Here is a 21,130-nt window from a genome sequence, read left to right as displayed (position 1 = left end):
AGCTACATGGCCTCTGATGCCTCTCCTGCAGTCTAAGCCAGGAGGTGGGACTATGTCACAGATTTACAAGAATCAAAAAGAGGAGGCCAGTTAGGGAATTCAATTTCTGATACAGTGTGATAGTGCTGGAGTCAGATGTAGCTATCTTTGGAGAATTAGGGATAGCACTCTGGCTGGTGGGTTTGGTTTGTTTGTGTGGTGTGTAAGGCCTCTGGGAAATGGCACTGTAGCCAGACACCCCATTCACATAGGATTTACAACAACAAATTCCATGTAAGGTATATAAGGGCCCCACTAGAGCAATTTGCTCTGGACACCAAGGAAGAATTAAGTTCATTCACCTGCAATCATCAGTAACAGTGCTATTCCATCTCCCCAGTTCTCTCCAAGCTTCATCTCCCAGATCCTGGCACAGACATCTGTTCCTTCCCCATCCCAGCTTCAGCCCTTCCCAATCTCCTGCATCATGAATCAGACTCACAGGTCTGTGGACAACTTGTAGCAACCAGAGCTCCCGCACATAAGTCACCATCCCCGCTCTTCCCCATGAACTGTAATGGATTGGAGTGCTGATCTGGTCTAGATTCCCACCATCCTTCCACAGTGGTGCAAAGGGGGACACACAGTTAAGTAACTGTTTGTGTTTTGTTTTGTTTTGTTTTGTTTTTTGAGGAGAGAGGCATGTTTCTCTCATTGTTCCCATTGCCTGTATGTATGTCCTTCCAACTCAGCATTTAATTCCTCTTTCTCTCAGCATCCATTCCATGTTCGAGTTGAATTCCCAATCCTTGGAGGGAGAGCAATTCCTTGCAGATCTGAGATACGAGTTAAACCTTGCTTTCTATGGCAAGGCTACATGCTGCACTCACAATTTTCACTACGAAGAAGTTCTATATGAAAAGAGGAGCGGGAGAGAAAAGTTCCATTTCTTCTCCCACTATATCCATCTGACCAAAATACATTCAGACTCTGGGTTCAAGGCATACTCTGGAAAAATTAATGTAGCATATCAGAGTGAATGGGCTTCAATGAAATTTGAACCAACCTCAGCCTTCACCTGAAACTCAAACCAAAACTGTCTTAAGGTTTGAAAAACCTTTATTAACCTTTACTCTTATTTTTTTTCTATTTTCATGCAATGCTTGTGCAAGTCCTGATTTCATCTGAAAACAGAAATGACAAAACATCAAGGAGGCAGTTTTGATGAGATTTTGCAAACACAAGAGGTTTGGATAAACATCCAAGTACCTTCTCTGAGGTGGCTACAACTTAAATTAGACACATAACTTAAAAACAATATTAAAAGATGATGGTCGAGAGGGGAGGAGAGAAAAAATTAAACAATGGAAAGAGAATACAGCTGTTTGGAAAGCATTTTATTACCAGGGATGGACATTGTATAGGCTCATATATTTCTTGCTTGTTACTATGTTATTTAGTTAGATGAACTATTCACAAACTATTGTCCATAGAATGCTAGTGATCTATCAACACTTGTTGGTGGGCTGCGAAGATGTAGCTGTATATGTCTGCTAATTATGCTCCTTGTTTCCAGCTGGCAGAAACAGAAGAGGAGTGAAGGGAGGGGAGATGAAATGAAGCACAAAAGGAGGCAGTATGATTAACCTTTTTTTTCCTCCAAAAGGACAAAACATTTATTGCCCTATAATATTGCACTGGATTTACATTGGTGGAACTGAAATCAGAATATGCCTATAAACATATTAGTACTGAAAATTCAAGGAAGAGAGCATTTCCTGTTACTTCAAGGGAGACAAAAGATATCAGAAAAAAGAACACATAGCACTTGTAAAGCCTAATTTTGTGTGTAGACTCGGGTACAGGGCCTTCTGAGATCACCATGGAGAAACTTGCTGTTCTAGACTCTCTTTAGAGACATTACCAGTTTATAACATGCTGGAAAGCCATGGAATAAGACAGACTAGACAATAAACATGCTAGATGAAGGCTCTTACTTTGTTTTGAAGTAGAACGCAGCACAGAGCATGCCCACTATGACTATGCCAAAGACGATACAGGAAATAGACAGCACCTGGCGTTGGTACACCTCTTCGCTCTCTGTGGACAGTAAAATTGAGAATTATGATAGCATCAAAAACAATATTTGTGAAAAAAATGGTTGTCAATATTTTATTATTTTAACAAATAACAGACAAATCTCAGAGATTTGGGAGTTTGGTTCAGCTAAGAACTCAACAGTTTTGATGCTCCTCTGTGGTCTAGAAAACAGTTAAGAAAATTTACAATAACATGGCCTCTCATGAGATTTCTTGCTAATGGTTCTCAAAGACACTGCAAAACATATAATTAGAAAGACTAAGGACTTTAATTTTATCTTTGGCCTCAGTAATAATTTCCAGTCTTGTTAGAATCATTCTGAATATCTCAGTGGTTAAAGAACCTGGGCCTAAAGACATACCCAGGACTGAGCAAAGCTCGTTAAGTTTCACAAGGCTCACTAGAATTCAAGCATTTTTCTAACCGAAAAATGAAGTTAGTTTTTTGTTTTGACTAAGTGGTACTACTATCTCTTGCTCCCCATGTCATGCCTTGGATTCCAAGCTTACAAACAACATAAAACACTGAGTGATTTACAGTGCTATTTTAAAAAAATCAATAGAGTTGGATGAAATCCAAAGACTGCGATGCTACACTGCACAGGGTATTACTTTCATGGAAGCTTCTTAAAGTAATACTTGATAAACTTTATCATTTTCTAATTAATTTGAAAGCAGAAACTGAACTGAAATAAACAAACTAGCAAAACAAGAAAAAAACCACACACATCCATGAATGCCAACATCAGCTGGTTAATATACAACTGGAACTCCACATATTGAGGTTGATCAATAGCTCCTTAAAGTAAGGCTTCCCCTCCCCCTGGCTTTCCTCTCCAGGCTGGCAAGGTGTTAAATAGCTTGGTTCATATCATTATCCCTTAATATACTGCAAGAGAAGATAAGGGCACAAGACTGCAGGAAAATATGCAGATATAGAAATATCTAAATGCTAAAATAAGTTTTCTGATGGGGATTGGGGAGAACATAGAGGTGATATATGCAAGTGAGTGAGATTGGTTATGTCTGTAATAGAGCTGACTGAAATTTTTTTGAACATAAAGGAGGGGTCAAAAAGGGAAAAGGCATCGTACAAGCAATGTGTGATCCATAGACTAACCCAGCTTTCCTTTCTGGGTTTAGAGTCTTTCAGTGCAGACTAAAAGCAGCGTGAGTTATACTAATACCGGACTCAATCCTGCTACCCTTACATATGTTGGGTAAGGTGGTACTAAACCATAGAAGGAGTAGTAGAATTGGGAGAATGGGAGTTTAAAAAACATAAAAGTGATTCTCTTTCAAGACAGTACATACCTAAAAGTAAAACCCTAGATCCATAACTTGTGCATCATATCAGCTTAGTGATATGTTATGTAGTATTGACAGAGTACAGCTAGCTGTTGAGGACTGCACACAGACAGCATTCCTCACAGTATAAATTGCTAGTTATTCAGGGGTAAGAATTTTAACACTTCCCCTCCTTAGCAACTCTATTTTACCATTACTAACCACCTTTAAACCTTAAACATGGCCATTTATTACTTTAAAGGTCTTTGCCTCGGTCCTCTTTCTCCTGGTAATAATATATTGTAATTAGGGCTTTCAAGCGATTACAAAAATTAATCGTGATTAATCGCGCTGTTAAACAATAATAGAATATCATTTATTTAAATATTTTTGTCTCTTTTCAACATTTTAAAATATATTAATTTCAATTATCAGCACACAATACAAAGTGTACAGTGATCATCGTATATTTATTTTTATTACAAGTATTTGAACTGTAAAAACAAAAGAAATAGTATTTTTCAATTCACCTAATACAAGTACTGTAGTGCAATCTCTTTATCATGAAAGTTGAACTTATAAATGTAGAATTATAAGCAAAAAATAACTGCATTCAAAAATAAAACAATGTAAAACTTTAGAGTGTACAAGTCCACTCAGTCCTACTTCTTGTTCAGTCAATCATTCAGACAAACAAATTTGTTTACATTTGCAGGAGATAATACTGCCCACTTCTTGTTTACAATGTCTCCTGAAAGTACGAACAGGCGTTCGCATGACACTGTTGTAGCTGGTGTCACAAGATATTTATGTGCCAGATGTGCTAAAGATTCATATGTCCCTTGATGCTTCAACCACCATTCCAGAAGACGTGCCCATGCTGATGATGGATTCTGCTCAATAACAGTCCAAAGCAGTGCGGACCAAAACATGTTCATTTTCATTATCTGAGTCAGATGCCATCAGCAGAAGGTTGATTTTCTTTTTTAGTGGTTTGGGTTCTGTAGTTTCCACATCGGAGTGTTGCTTTCTTAAGACTTCTGGAAGCATGCTCCACACCCCGTCCTGATCAGATTTTGGAAAGCTCTTCAGATTCTTAAATCTTGGGTCAAGTGCTGTAGCTATCTTTAGAAATCTCATAATGGTACCTTCTTTGCGTTTTGTGTAATCTGCAGTGAAGGTGTTCTTAAAATGAACAACATGTGCTGGGTCATCATCTGAGACTGCTATAACATTAAATATATGGCAGAATGTGGGTAAAATAGAATAGGAGAGATACAATTCTTGAGTTCTGATGGGGATTGGGGATTCAGTTCAGTCACAAAATTAGTTAACGCACTATTTTTTTAATGAGCGCCATCAGCATGGAAGCACATCCTCTGGCATGTTGGCCAAATCATGAAGGAGCATGCGAATGTTTACCATATCTGGCACATAAATACCTTGCAATGCCGGCTACAATCATGTCATGCAAATGTCTGTTCTCACTTCTACGTGACACTGTAAATAAGAAGTGGGCAGCATTATCTCCTGTAAATGTAAACAAACTTGTTTGTCTTAGCTGAACAAGAAGTAGAACTGAGTGGACTTGTAGGCTCTAAAGTTTTACATTGTTTTGTTTTTGAGTGCAGTCATGTAACAAAAAATCTACATTTGTTAGTTGAACTTTCATGATAAAGAGATTACACTATAGTACTTGTATGAGGTAAAGTGAAAAATACTATTTATTTTGTTTGCCATTTTTACAGTACAAATTTTTGTAATAAAAGAATATAAAGTGAGCAATGTACACTTTGTATTCTGTGTTGTAAGTGAAATAAATATATTTGAAAATGTAGAACAACATCCAAAAAAAATTAATACATTTCAATTGGTATTCTATTGTTTAATAGTGTGATTAATTGCGATTAATATTTTTGAATTAATTGCATGAGTTAATTGCAATTAATTGACAGCCCTAATTGTAATATAAATACAAATTCAAATATTTATTTTCTTCTACTACTTCTAGTGCTCATTCAATGACAATTAATAAAGTGATTCAGTCAGATACTGTAAACTCCCACAGACTTCTCTCCCAGTGAAATCTGAGATTCAAAAAGGCACAGTAATTTTTACATAAACACCCGTCCACATATACCCCCTTTATTCATCTAAACTCGCCTTGGATATACTGAAGTTCCATAAGAAATTGAGTGACTTAGACAGGAAAACAATGAGAAATTGCAGTAAACCCTGTTCTCATGAGATTTTTTTTTTTTTTTTTTTTTTTGGCCAATTTCCAAACAGGCTTGTGTAAACTCCAGATCTGCATTAGATGTTGCTGAGCCAAACTATGTGTTTTTGTGGTGCAAATATACATGAACACTGAAGCAGTGTTCTCTTTATTACCCATTCCCATGGTTGCTTACATAAGTCTAATCCTGCAAAGTGATCCATGCAAGGATCTTTTTGGCCAGATGGATCATTTTACAAGAGCGGGGCTGTCGTCATTACAGAGTTTTTCAGTTTAATAACTCCCAGTCATACTGCTTTTGAGTAGATACCAGCTCTGGTAGATTTTGCTTAAAAGCAGGCTGTTTCCATGATGGAGTATGTAGCTACATGTGTCAGTGAAAGGCTCTTGTAGCAGGGAGCTGCCAGAGCCTTTCCTACTGCAAAGAAAGGCTTCTGCAGTGGGCAGCTGCCGGTTCACAGTGGGGAACTACTGGAGCCTTTCCCCAGTGGAGTGAAAAGCAGAAAGGGAGGCATAGCTTGGGCTAGTAGAGAGCTGTGTAGGATATATATCCCCAGTTTACTCACCTAAGCAGTGCCTCACCATTTACAGTATTCCTTATACCTGTGCTATGGGAGCTAGCTATGTAAGCACTCTACACACCACCGAAAGGAGTGTGCTGTGCAGACATACCCTATTACAGTAAGTTCAGAAATGTAATAACATTTTATAATAATATCTCCAGATATGGCTCTCACAGGGGCATATCTAAATCACATTTTGAGTCAAGGTTCAACTCTGTATTTCTTTTAACCAAACTGTTTTGCCAGTATCTCCTTAATGCTTATCCAAACCCCTAGAAGTCTGTGGAACTGGGCACTAGGTTCTAATATATTACCCAGACACAGTTCACAAATATACAAGTTCCTTAGCCCTCTTTCTTGTTCCTTTTTGAAATACAGGAATCGCAACAATATTAGGCACATTGCAGTTCTGTGGTACTAAACTTGTTTGCCATTACTGTGCTAATCTTAAAATCCTCACCAAGAACTTTCCTGTTTCTTTTGCTACTTGTTTCAGAAATTGTGTGTTTCATCTGGATATAGTAACCTCATTTATGTTTTCTTTCCTACCCTTGTTGTGTCATTTGAGATTGTAACTTCTGTCCTCATCAAAAAAAGTTTCAATGATAATTTTTTTCAATTTAAAAATGGGGTTTTGTCAACTTTTTTTTTTGTTTTTAAAATTATTGAAATAAAAAATGGGGAAATATGATTTTTTTTTCATTTCAAAATTATGGCATATCTCTTCTCTCGCTCTCTCTTTTAACCTCACCTCACTAGAAAAGTTAGGGAAAAATAAAAAAGTTAAAAGAGAAAGTAACATTCTCTCTAAGTGAGAAAATGAAAATTTTCACACAAAATTTTGAATGAAAACAAAATTTGTATGAAAAAAACCCACAATTTTTAACAGCTCTACTTCCTATGTTTTTCACATTGTCTGGAAGAATGGGGCCCAGTCATGGCTGGAGCCTATAGGTGCTACTATAATACAAATACAGACAGACACAAACCTATATACAAACATGTTAAATTACTGCCACTATAGTATTGGAATACCTCCCATGGAAAATCTACAGCAATAGATAAGTCCCCAATAAATTTAATGGAGTTTCTGCTAAACTTCTCCCTGTTCAGGGTAGAAATTCTTCATGCAAATGGAGTTTTTGTTATGATTGTTTACATTTTATTAATTCACTTTTTTAGGGGAGAAGAGTGTGTGTTCAGATTTTGAGTGTCACTCTTATAATGGAAGGGCCTTTTCAAAGAGGAAGGTTTTGCAGCATTTCCTAAAGATGGCCAGACTCTGGATCCCCCTGATCTCTGGAAGATTGTTCCATAGGCTGATCCCCTCAACTGAGACTGCTTTGTACCCAGCTCAGACATGCTACTTCTCAGCTTTGTGATCTACATTGTCCCAGAGAAGCACAGCTCTCATGGTAGTTCATAAATTGAAATTCTGTCTTTAATGTAGCTGGGGCTTGATCCATGTATCATTAATAAACAATAATAAATATACCCTGAGGTTACCTTATCTCTGGACACAAAATGGATGGCAGCTATCATATTTCTTCTTTATCGCTCTTTTACCTAATAATTCATCTCAGTTTAAAGTGTGACCGAAAATATGGTGCTTCCCTCTGTATTTCCATATTTATACACCTTGTTAAATAAACTACCATAATTATACTCCTAAAAGAAATACTCTAGGTAGTTGCCACATCATCTAATTAGCAAACAAGAAAAGATCCATAAGCTATAAACCAACACATCAACCAATATAAATATTTCTGCTAAAGAGTTACAATAAGAAGTCCATTTAGAGTTTACATAGTATTTAAATAGTATTCCAAAATACTCAAGAAAATACCCCCCTGCCGGAATGAAATAGGAAAGCATTGTGATTCAGGACATTTTGTTTAATGAAAAGTATGGAAAGAAGGCATTTCCTAAAACGTAGGAACCAAACAATCACTGAGGGCAATAGGCATTTCAGGTCCTGGAGGCCAAATCCTGCTCAGCATATGCAACACTGAATCAATTTCTCAGTTTTTATGTTATCTACTTTTTTGCCCTTTAATTCCCAGAGAAGATACATGTCTCTCCCCTCTCCTTTTTTTCTGTGAGTAGACTCACTGATTTCATTTAGGCTACTGAGTGTGTGGAAATGGAGCACACATTACAGGACCAGGGCCTAAGACTGACAACCTATTTGTCTCAATATTGTCAGTTCTAAAAAATATTGTTTCTGTTGTGTAAATGAGATAAATTATGCCTTCATATACCAGTACTTTGTAATTGAAAGGAAGAACATTGTTGCAAGGCCTTAGAGAACACCATACATGATACTAACTGTGTGACTGGGACAAAAATAGATGTACTATGACTCATTTAATTAAAACAGATTGTGCTGCATTTGTAAGTAATTAAACCAATATGGGCATTGCTGCCCATGTCTGTGAGATGCTCTTAATCTCTTACATGTTTAGGAATTTACTGGAATATCTTTGGAAAATATTCCACAAAACAACTATGGAGAACCACCTTGTGCATAAAATTACAATAATTCATCAAAGTATTCCCCTTGGACTTCCTACGTCAGTGGTGATCAAATCAAAATCAAATAGGCCCACAAACATCCAACAGAACAATTAACTAATAAAATAAGAGAACTAAAAAATAAATATATTTATTTTATTTATTCATTTTAAAATAAAATGTGTTAGGTAGTATTTACTTAAGATTTGGTCTTTAATTTTAAATAAACATGTACATTTATATTGACACTGTAATTTCTCTTAGAAATATTAAACCTTACGCAATCTGTTCTCTTCCTCACTTCCATCCTAAACAGACATGCTGGGGTTTGCTGAACATAACTGCATGTTATAAGATAAATTTAAAAAACAATAAAAGCCCCATATTTTCTCATTGTTATGTCTGACATGCACTTGCTTCCCAAGTGTTTTTTCTCATATAAATGCCAAAGCAAATTATGTTAAAATAATTCTATGCTTTAGTCTTCACCACATAAATGCTAGGAAATTCAGAGCTTATTCTATCTTCACTCCTAAGAAGAGTGACTCAGAATAGAAGCACCAGCATGGTATAATGGATAGCCCATAAGAAATTTGAGATTGTATTCATAAATTGTGGGCTGATTTTCTCTGTCTCTTTTGTGGGTATGCATGGAGGGGGACATGATATAGGCAGCCAGCCTCCTCATCACTATGTAAACACTAAAGACAATCGAAGGTCCTCTGCTCAGGAAAGTGCAGGGACAGTTCTACCTTTGTGCTTCTGTGGAGACGAAAAAAGCTCTGCTATGGTTCCTCCTTCCTCCGCACCAACCTGCAGAGGTGTCTGGAGGCACAAGTGGGAGACTGTGGCAACATTCAAACCCGTGCGCACTCTCAACTTAGTGCTGGAGAACTGTGGAAGGTACTGTGCTTTTTATGTAGCAAACTGTCTCCGCACTCTCCCTGGAATGGTGAGGCTCCATTCACCCTCATTATGGACCAATGAGTAAATGTCACAGTCTGAACCTGAATTTGTAAGATGAAATAGATTGGGTCCACTGTATATTATAATTGTATCATGATAATGTCCTCATATATTATGTCTGACAACCAATACTGCACAATATTAATGAGACCATATTACTAGATAGAGTGGCCTCTACCTATAATAGCAAAGAGACCATATTGTGTGTATGCTGAACACAGCAAAAGAAAAGATGAGTGTTTTAACTTTACTTTTGGGATGCCTTAATTTTTGAGGGCAAAATTTCACAATATAATTGTTGCATTAGAACTAATTTTGTGTGTGTAATACTAACTGACTATGAATTAAATATGGTGGAAAGTCATTATCTTGGAAAAATAATGCAAAGATGCACACTTTCTTTTAAAATCTTAGCGTCTCAGCTATTTCAGGTATAGGCTAATGAGCTGCAAAATGGTATTCTGTGCACGGATGCACCAAAAAGTATTCCTCTACTAAAATATTTCTATTAAACCCGTCCCCTAAACAATTTCCACCTTTATCTTCCTATATTTAAAAGGCGAAAAAGAAAAGGAAGAGACAAATTTAATATAGAGTAGAACCTCCGAGTTACAAACACCAGAGTTACAAACTGACCAATCAACCACACATCTCATTTGGAACTGGAAGTACACAATCAGGCAGCAGCAGAGACAAAAAAAAAAAAAAAAAAAGCAATACAGTGCAGTACTGTGTTAAACTACTAAAAATAAAGGGGAAAACAGAATTTTTCTTCTGCAGAGTAAAGTTTCAAAGCTGTATTAAGTCAATGTTCAGTTGTAAACTTTTAATAAAACAGCCATGTTTTGTTCAGAGTTATGGACATTTCAGAGTTATGAACAAGCTCCATTCCCGAGGTGTTCCTAACTCTGAGGTTCTACTGTATCTCTGAAAATATAGGTATGCTAGGAGTGAAAATGCTGACAGTCCCAGCAGCTCCACAATGGCAAAAGCAGCTGCTTACTGTAACATGGTATTTTGATTTACCCTTTTATAAACACCAAAGTTGTCATTCTGAAGCTAAATTGATTTTAAATTTGGTTCCCTATAAACTAATCATTTCCTTTGGTCTCAGGGCATGTTTAGAATTTGTGTCAGGTATAATCGGCACTCAAATCTAACTAGCATTATAAGCTTTCATTAGGTAGTTTCAATGTAATAAATTCATTAAATCTTAGATCTGAAATAACTTCATAGACAGTTAATGGGATCAAGAGGTGACTCGTTCTTTACCAAAAAAAAAAAAATGGCTGATATTACTGATTAGGAGTTTTCATGTATTGACATTCCATCATTAAGACAACATGATTCCATTATCAGGCTTATCCATTCACATTCCATTTTACCTAAGAGCAATAATGTCTTTCCTTATCAGTGAAATTCATTATCTGAGTCCCATCATGCTTGTTTTAGTTTGTTGTTTTCCTTCATGAAAAATTCAATCTTAACATTTGTCATGCAAATTCCATGTACCAGCAAACAAATACCTGCCATCATCCATACAAATGGTCTTGGCCTATTAAACTGCTTTCTTGAGCTTCAATAACAATAGTAAGAATTATGTTTAGGTGACATTAATTTTGTGAGTGTGTGTCTGTGTGTGTCTGAGAGAGAGAGACAGAGAGAGAGAGTGAGAGAGAGAGAGAGAGAGATTTTCCACACAATGTGGGCCCTACTTTTGATTTATTTAAATGAGAGATGAGTTACAAAATAATCTGAAGAAAAAAGCCCAGCTAACTTCCAAACAGGATACTGCCTGCTGCCTGTGAGAAAAAAAGATAAATGGCTAGCAGAGACTATTTTTCCTAATGTCCAACTATTAGGTTGGACATTAGGAAAAACTTCCTAACTGTCAGGGTGGTTAAGCACTGTAATAAATTGCCTAGGGAATTTGTGGAATCTCCATCATTGGAGATTTTTTGAGCAGGAATGGTCTAGATAATACTTAATCCTGCCATGAGTTCAGGGGACTGGACTAGAAGACCTCTTGAAGTCCCTTCCAGTTCTATGATTCTATAACCAGTATCAGCAGCTACAGAGCTTTTTCTAGCCAATGTGCACAGTGATTTGAACGAGCCTGAGTTGAGAGGGATAGACTGGCCCTGGAAACCTGCTATGCTAATAGTTACCTAACAGGTCTGGCAAATCACCTAAATTTTTGTCTGCTCTAAGACACTAGTTACCATTTTAATGTATAATACCTTATCCACCATCAAGGACAGGAACTAAAGTTATACTGGAAAATATGTGCTACCTTCTGGAATTCCTGCTATTTCTGCCTGGAAACTGATTAGTTTATATTAGCATAATCTCAGGATATTTACAGCATATTTTACTTCAGTTTCATCCTTACACATTCCTCAGACAGGGTAAGGTGTTGGGAGCAGAATCAGAGATGTTCCCAATATTCCAAAAGAAGCAACATATTTCCTCCACAGAGCAGTATAACTGGAATGTGGGGAATCAGGAACAGGGGCTGCACAGATTCTGTAGCATTGGTCAACTCCCACCAGATGTACCAGCAGAAGAATGCTGACCAAAAGTTCATGTTTAACTTACCAAAACTGACTGATCAGTGAGACAAACATGGGAGCTAGAGATTGGGGCTCAAGCCTACAGAGTGAATGCTCCTGATTGCCATATTTTGAAATACTGTTTCCTTCTACTCTTTGCCTAAGATGTCTGGCATGATGACATGTAGGGAGTGAAAGAGGAGGGCATAGACACTGATGAACAGGGACATCGAAATCTTAGTGGTTAAGATAAGGAACAAAACCCCTTGTTCCTTGGTGGCCGTGAAAGGAAGCTTCCACTTTAACACCTTAATTTCCTTTTCCACACTCACAAAGGATTCATGTTGCATTAAAGAGAATGATGATAATGTTGAAACTCGGAGCAGAAAGGCTGCAGGGACTGATCCCACTCACACCTCCCTTAGGCAACCAGCATCATCAGGGTCCTGAGCTGTGTGGAAAGCCTAGCATAGCCAAAAGCCCCTCAGCATCAGCAGCACCAGCAGGAATGAGTCATCCACCTGGCAGAGGCTGAACGATGCCAATGCCCCAGTAACAGTAAAGTCAACAGCAGGAGCACAGATGAGAGAGAGTCTCTGTGGGACAGTTGGAGAACTTGGGATTAATGTTTAACCCTCTAGAATTCCAGATGATACAGTGAAAGGGTATCGCCATACCCTACTACTATGCCGGCCAGGGTAGAACAGCTAAAAAGTGCTTTATGGAGCGTGTACTATCACATAGCCTGAATTGCTCATCCTTACTCAGATGAGAAGGCAGAATCAGGCCCACAAAGAGGTGTTTATTATCACAGGTACCTGCTCTCAAGCATCTTCCCCGGGCAGTGTTTAGCATAGTAGAAGTAATTGTGACTGGCAGGCAAAGGTCTGACTCCATGAATGCCACAGAGAGAATCACATGACCACTCTGAGTGATAACGGAGCCTGTAGTGAGGTGAACGAGTGTACAGGACAGAGAAAATGAAGAAAACATGGAAGGAATCTTCTGATGTTAAATCAGTTTCCACAGCATACAACAAGTCAAACCAGCCAGCCAATGTTTCAACATGCTGCCTTTGTGTGGCATCGTTGACCATTGTCATCCAGAGGCTTTGAAAACACCTGAAATGGTTTTGGCAGGCACTACCACAATATTGTCACTCGGAGTGCATTATGAAGGTTTCACGCAGCTTTCATTGAGAGAGAGAGAATTTACAAGATTCCCTCAGCCAGACCCATACATTAGGATCTACTTGAATGTACATCTGCAAAAGGTCACGAAAGTTTTTCTTCGCAAAGAACTCCATCTGTGCATGTGTGTGTGTGAATGCACACACATGTTATCAACTTTCATTAAGTTGTTCCAGTTAGTGTAATTTCTTTTTCTTAAAGCCCCAGTTGCTGAAATCATGTGATTACATCACAATCTCAATTTACATTTAAAATGAAAACAACGGGAAGTTTCTAGCCTCCATAGTTATGAAGAAAAGTTTGAAAACATGAACCATAAAGGCTCGAATACCAGAAGGAAAATAAAAAATAAATCAACTTTTTTTAAAGTTTCATAATTTTAAGTCAATTTCATGGTTCCTGGGGATTGACTCATGATTTTGGGAACGGCTGTGGTTGGCAATAGCCTATATACAGACACACATGCACACACAGACACACACACATTATTTGCCTGATCTTTCAACCCTTTCAAACTGAGCTGTCTTCAGAGACAAAGAGTTATCCCTTGTTCACTCAGCAGAAGGTTGTAAAGTCCAAAGCTCTGTATATTTCCTGTGTGGGAAAACTATGGTTTTACTCTTCCACTGGAACTGTCAATCAACCACCCCCCCCTCCCCCTTTTTTGGCTGTCTCTCAGCAGCTCTTTTTTCCCTTTCTGCCATCTCTCTTCCATCCTACCTCTTTCATTTTTATTTTATCTTCTTTGTGCTCTTCTGCTTTTTTTTTATTACACTTCCAATTCCCTTTTATCTTCCTGCCATTTCCCTAATCCTCTGGGAGAGATGATCAAAGGCACAAATGGCAGTTAGGTGACTAACATCCACAAAGACAAAGGGAGTTAGGTACCCAACTACTATTTCTGTCTTTGAAAATCTTCCTTTTTAAATTTTCTTTCCCCTTTTTCTGGCCAGGATCAGCACATAAAGATTTAAAATAGAGAATCTTACTTGTGATATTAATTTTTCTTCTGCATCAAACTGAGATTTAGTTTAACCAGTTTCCCTCTGAAAATTCTATACACAAATGCTCAGCTGGGCCTGCAACTTCATCTAGGCCCTGTGTGCTCAGCTCTGCTACTATGGTGATATATGGACTAAGCAGTGAAAGCGCCATTTAGGTACACTTTACTGACTCATACAGATGCGTTTCACTTCCTGTGTGTGTTATTGCTGAACATATTATGATTGTTTTATTTACCTATTTAAGGTCTAATACAAATCCCATTGAAGTTAATGGTACCTTTTTCATTGACTTCAACTGGTTTTGGATCAGGTGCACAATCATTACATTCTTTGTATTTTTTAAAAAAACACTGTTTAAAAGTGTTTTGTGATACCTTTGTTATATAAAAGATACTACATGATACACTCCCTTTTATCCGAAACTCTTTTATCTCAACCTCCACATTATCTGAATGCTTTCCTTATATCTCATACTGGAGGACAAGGAAGGGATTCAGATAATGTGGCGGTAAGGAGGTAGTGGAGGATGAGCCCCTGGCCGTAGGGGAGGCCACCCGGTTGCTTAATGGCTCCTGTAGCATTTCAGGGATCCCTCACTGTGTTGTGGAAGTGAGTGAGCGGGGCTGTAACAGCGGAGCTGCAAAGGGGACATGGAGCTGCTGCAGGGCCAATGACACCCAAACCCTGCAGGTTCAAGGGTTGGAAGGGAGGCTGTGGTCCTGCACGGCAGAGCAGAGACTCTTGACCAGGACTGTGAGGATGAGGAGGAAGGATGAGCCCTGGCAATGGGGGGAGGCCTTCCCACTACTAAATGGCTGCTGCCCTCTCTATTATCTGAACTCCTGATTACCCATATAAAATCCGTGTCCCCCTTGCTGTCTGGATAATTAGGAGAATACTGTATATGCATAAGAATAAACTTATATTGATTTTGAAATATTTGGTTTGATACTTGAATGTTGCCTTAACTGGTGCTTGTTTTGTGATTGTAAGCCCCATGATAGGCGTCAGACAGGCTAACATCTAGCATATCACTGCCTGTATTGCTGTGTTGGCATTTGGTTTTATTTCCAAATGTCACAATGCATGTTACCCATAAAGCTGTGCCACTGCAAGTTGTAAGAGAATACATTAATACAAACCTCACCAATATATCATACGGAAGTCTCACCTCATTAGCCCATTTGCTACAGATTGCTAATATGCAACAGTTGACTCAAATCTACTACTACCAACAAAAGGAAAGATGCCAAAAATAAATTTGACAGATACTACTGATGGTTATGCTGTCATTGACCCATCAAGTCAAGCTACAATATTCCTCTGCTACTGTCTTTAGTTCTACTGTTGCTGTTATACCTAGGATGCTTGAGTTGATGCTGATACACCTCTACCCTGATATAACACTGTCCTCGGGAGCCAAAAAATCTTACCGCGTTATAGGTGAAACCGTGTTATATCAAACTTGCTTTGATCCGCCAGAGCGCGCAGCCCTGCCCACCCCCGGAGCGCTGCTTTACCGAGTTATATCCGAATTCATGTTATATTGGGTTGCGTTATATCGGGGTAGAGGTGTAGTTAATGAAAACACAGGGTTAGCCCTAGATGGGAACTTGTGAAGATGACTCTGCTACCACTGAAAAATGTCTACATCCCTTTATCTCTCCTCTTCTTCCACCACTAAAATGGAAGCATATTGCCCTACCTGAGTGTGCCTTTTATAGTCTCAGGAAAAACATGAGAGAAGGTCTGATTAATTCCTCCAAGACAGATTTCTATTGGATCATGTTTGGTTTAATTCCCTAAGTGGCACTGTTGTAGGTAAACCAGCAAAAGTTATATTATTTAGACATAGCTAGTTCTAAACAGGACTCTACTTGCAACAGGAAGGCATGTCTAATTAGCTGCTCTCTTCTTATTCCAAATCCCAACCCCTTAACCTAACCCTTTCTTCCATAGAATGGGAACCAAAAAGTGATTAGGGGCTGAAGAGACTGAATTGCAAGGAAAGATTAGTGCTAGTTTGTGCCAAAGAGGCACCATACTGCATACAAGGTATTGTGGAATTGCACTCCTCCAGAGGCCATTCCCTTCCTGAGCACCCAGGTGTGTGTGTGTGTATGCAGCCTGCTACACTGGTGAGGCCAGCTCACTTTGTGAGCCAGTACAACTGGGTTCTGAGGGCTGCAGGGTGCGCCAGAAGCATTGCCTCCTCCCTGCCCCCTTTGGGGCACACAAAGGGAGCAGTATCCAGGATCGTGATTGTCCCTGGGCCCCACACTTGCAGCTCTTAGCACAGGGCTAGTCACAATCTGGGACAGATATCAGGAAAAAAACTTCTTGTCAGTAGTACATAATAGGTTACAGAATAACATCCCAAGGAAAGTAGTGGAAATCCCATTGCTTGGCATATATAAATCTAGACAGGACAAAACACTAGACAATGGGGAAGATGAAACAATCCTAAACTGGCAGAGAGAATATTTAAACTAATAGGGTAACTCTTGCAAACCAAGCTCCTCCTTTACCTCTGATGAAGGATAATGCACCCAGGAGTTTATGCTGAGCCTTGGCAGCAGCACCATAAGTCCATTAACATGGGTGGTGGCTTTAAGACACAATTAAATCCTTAGCCTGTGAGAATGGCCAGCCAGTAACATTCTCTATACACCCACATTGAGAGAACTACTAAAAGCATTTGGCAGTGACTACAGAGAGCAAGCTGCCAAACACACAGTTACTTGCATGTTAGTTTCTGTATGCATACCATGATGCATCAGTTACAGCACAGATTATACTAGTACACCCAATAGGTGCAGCACAAACTTAAAACATGAAGATAAATAAATAAATAAAATAATGCTTGCTTGGTCAAAACTGCATGCAACTTCTGCTAAATTACAAAAGCAATGATAGGTCAACTGTAGTACTCCCTCCCCCCCCCCACCACCACCCCAAAAGCCTTAAACTTAAAAAAAATACAGAAAAAAATGCCATTCATTCAAAATTGAGGATATGAGTCTTCTTTGTAACATCTAAATTCCTGTCCCGGCAAGCTCCTCTGGCCCTGATTCAGCAAAGCACTTAAGCATGTACTTAACTTCAGCATTAAATTTTCACAGCTTCGTACAATTAAAGGCAGAAGGAACCATTAGCTCATCCAGTGTGACCTCCTGTATATCACAGCCCATTAAATTTCACCCAGTTACTGCTGTATTGAGTCCAATAACTTGTGTTTGTCTAAAGCAGGGTTTCTCAAACAGGGGTCGCCGCTTCTGCAGGGAAAGCCCCTGTCCGGCTGGGCCAGTTTATTTACCTGCCCCATCCGCAGGTCCGGCCGATTGCCGCTCCCACTGGCTGCGGATCGCTGCTCCAGACCAATGGGAGCTGCTGGAAGGGACTTACTGGCCGCTACTTCCAGCAGCTCCCATTGGCCTGGAGCAGCGCTCCGTGGCCAGTGGGTGCCGCGATCGGCCGAACCTGTGGACGCAGCAGGTAAACAAACCGGCCTGGCCTGCCAGGGGCTTTCCCTACAGAAATGGCGACCCCTGTTTGAGAAACCCTGGTCTAAAGGGCATCCCATTTTTGATTTGAAGACATCAAGTGAAGGAGAATCCACCAGTGCCCATGGTAGTTTGTTCCAATGGCTAATCACCCTCACTGTTAAAAAGAAAAAAGTGTGCCGATCTCCTGATTTGAATACATCTGGCTGGCCATCATCCAGCCATTGGTTGTTGTTATGCCATTCCTCACTAGAGTAACGAGCCCATTTGTAAACCTGGGTTTTTTTCTCCCTATGAAGATATTTAGATACTGTAATCAAGTTGCCTCTCAATCTTCTTTTTGACAAACTAAGCAAGTTTGAGCTCTTTGAAGTCAATGCACATGCTTTAAGTGCTTTGCTTTGGATCTAAGCACATGCTGAATTGGCGGGTCTCAATGTGGCTAGGCCCCTGCTCCCATAGCAAACCCCATAAATCCAGGGGGCTTTCTGTTGGTTCAGGATCTTCCCATGTAGGGTAACTTGCAGGACTGGGGCCTAAATGGGTATCTAACTTCGTATGCTCTATGAATGTTGAAGAAACCACAACTTTAAATGTTAAACATTTCTTGCTTTATCCCAATTGGGCCATACTGATGCAAATATTTTAAGCGATAGGCAGATCATTTACCCTCATTAGTAATTTCCTTGCCATGAATCTGAGCTCCTCCATCACTCCTATTAATACCATGTTGACACACTAAATACCCAATTTTGCATAAACCCCCCCACAACTATTTAAATAATGAATTATGCCTATCTTAAAATGGTCTTTGGGCTCCACACACAAAGGAATCACATTATAGGACCAGGACAAACAGAAATTAACAGAAACTGTTAGAGAGCTGAAGTGACTGATCTACAGAAAAGAAGATTAAGGCCAGCTTGTGTCAGATATGAGCAGCCATCACTGTGCTGGATAGAAACAGCTCTCAACGATGGGGTGGTGTGGAACTGCACTGCTCCAGACGTAGCTCCATCTCCATACTCCCATGAGCACAGAGAGCACGTGAGCATCAGGTGTCATAGGGATCTTAATAATTGGTATCTTTCTCTAAAAGCATCACGTCTTAATATATTTTAAATGGTGATTTCATATTTCCTTTTTACTAAGGACACGTCTTTCTTACATACACCCTCCTTTCTTATTGGTTATTCTATTCTCATCTCATCTCACCTCAGCTGACACTTTGGGTCTATCATGAAAATCACAACCAATGCTAAGGACCCTCCTTGGAGAGGTAAGAAAAGAACTCTCCCACGATGGTTCAAACAGTTAAAACCACTGACCACAACTCTTTGGAACATCGATCACTTTAAATTATGAGCTACTGATAGAATCATTTGAACTTTATTGGTTTATAATGAGTTCCTGAGCTGTGACTAAAGCTCAAGCCTATAAAATTAATTCCAATAGCCACTTCGGGTGACTTGGTATTTTGTTTTGTTTTATCTGATAGACTACAACATTTTTAATACAGGCTGCCTTGCAAACATTAGGGCTGTGATCCAGCAAAGCACTTGCGCATGTGCTTATCATTAAGCACATAATCAGTGAAATCGTCAGGACTATTCATGTGCTTAGAGTTATGTAAGTGCTTAAATGTTTTGCTGGATCCTGATATAGTTAACATTAATTCTATTTCTCTTCTTATGCTATACAAGACTTGGGGAAAACCTGTATCAAGGCTTCCACCTAAATTATTTGTTATTGCTGTTGTTAAAAAAATGCATGTTAACTGAACATTTCATGCAACCATTTGGGAAAGCATCTGCCCTTCTGCTGGCTTGCATACTCTCCTCTCTTTCTATGTCCTCTTCCTCAAAGTGTCCGGAAAATTAGCACTTGCCAATTAACACTTCATATAGCATGATTTTGTGAAGTCTCTGGTTCTTGCCTTTTATTTAAACATATCCCCATGATTTTGTGTGGCAGAGTTTTATGTACAGTCTGTGTCTATAGGGTCATGTGAGTGCTGAGCCTCAAACAAACATTGCTAGTACATTTTGGGGCTGTGTATAGCTTAATGGACATGTCTAACTAGAAAACGAACTAAATTAGGAGAGGCCCAATAATCTGGAGTAAGACAATTCACACACAGAAGAAGGCTGAATAGCAAATAATAACGTGGCTTATATGAGTCTCTTTGACCTAGCTTTGTGTCAAACTTTGAAAAGATACAGTTCTTTCAAAAGCCGCTACACCCAGATGAAGGTCTCAGTTAATGGAGGGCAGAGCAGATAGGCAGTTGCTCACATCTGCTACAGCTACCATGGTACACAGGAAAAGGGTGAGAGGAAATGAGAAGGGCAGGCATCACAAACGATATTAGCAGACAATGAGCCATTTTAGTGCAATGGAACAGTTGAGGGAGGTTGGGAAGAAACATTCTGAAATGCAATTTAAATAACGTCAACAATGTTTCCCTTTCTGACTGACCAGTTGCATATGGTTGTTAGTAGTTTACTACTCAGTTAAATGTGGGTATTTTGGGTGAAATGTGCATCTCTTCATATTTCATTCAGCAGCTTTCAGTGTTTAAGATTAATTCCTCTCCCATCCTTCCCAACTGCTCATTTTTTATGAAGCAGAATCCACTTTGCAGCATTTAAACTATGTAATGGGGAAAATGGATGCTGGTCTCATTCCTTTTCTAGCATTTAAAAAAAAAGTGTTTTAATCATTCTAAAATTCTTAGCATCATGTTTAGTAAAATATGGTCTGATCCAAATCAACTGAAGTCAATAAAACGCTTCCAGTGACATCAATGGACTTTGTGTCAGGCCCACAATGCCTAACCTACTTCTTTCAGACATCCAGACATTGCCAGAATATACATTTAAATATGTCAATTTTTTAAAAAATTTGTTTTACTTCTTGTAGTGCACAACGGTGAAAGTGTTCTTTGTGATGAAGGACAGGAGCAGAATCCAAGCTGTTGATATAGCTTAAGTAACTGAACATATCATTTATTACTTTGAAATCTACTGTATGCTCTGCAGGTTCCAGCAGTCCACACAGTGTAAACTGTTCACACAATATAGTCTCTCTGATACTGTTCTCTTACAAGCCACTGAAAATTCACAGTCTAATAATACTTTTTTTTCTTGTGTGTCAACAATATGTCAATTATTCCCGTTGTTAATGTCACCAGGAAGAGATCTCTAAAACCAAGAGGGTAGCCCTAGGTAAGGGAGA

The 21,130-nt window shown here is 39.0% G+C and overlaps 1 protein-coding gene across 2 annotated transcripts in view; it reads right to left on the bottom strand.

Annotated features, from left to right (window-relative positions):
- The window catches only part of NRG3 (neuregulin 3), an 871,038-nt gene that overhangs the window by 50,938 nt on the left and 798,970 nt on the right, over window positions 1–21,130 (bottom strand). For both annotated transcript variants that reach the window (XM_054036194.1, XM_054036195.1), the window contains exon 5: window positions 1,977–2,079. In XM_054036194.1, coding sequence (XP_053892169.1) covers window positions 1,977–2,079 — 103 coding nt within the window. The remainder of the gene's footprint in view (window positions 1–1,976; window positions 2,080–21,130) is intronic.

Source organism: Malaclemys terrapin, chromosome 7 (genome assembly GCF_027887155.1).
Source record: "Malaclemys terrapin pileata isolate rMalTer1 chromosome 7, rMalTer1.hap1, whole genome shotgun sequence".
Lineage (NCBI taxonomy): Eukaryota > Metazoa > Chordata > Testudines > Emydidae > Malaclemys > Malaclemys terrapin.
This window is presented reverse-complemented; position numbering and strand designations above follow the sequence as displayed.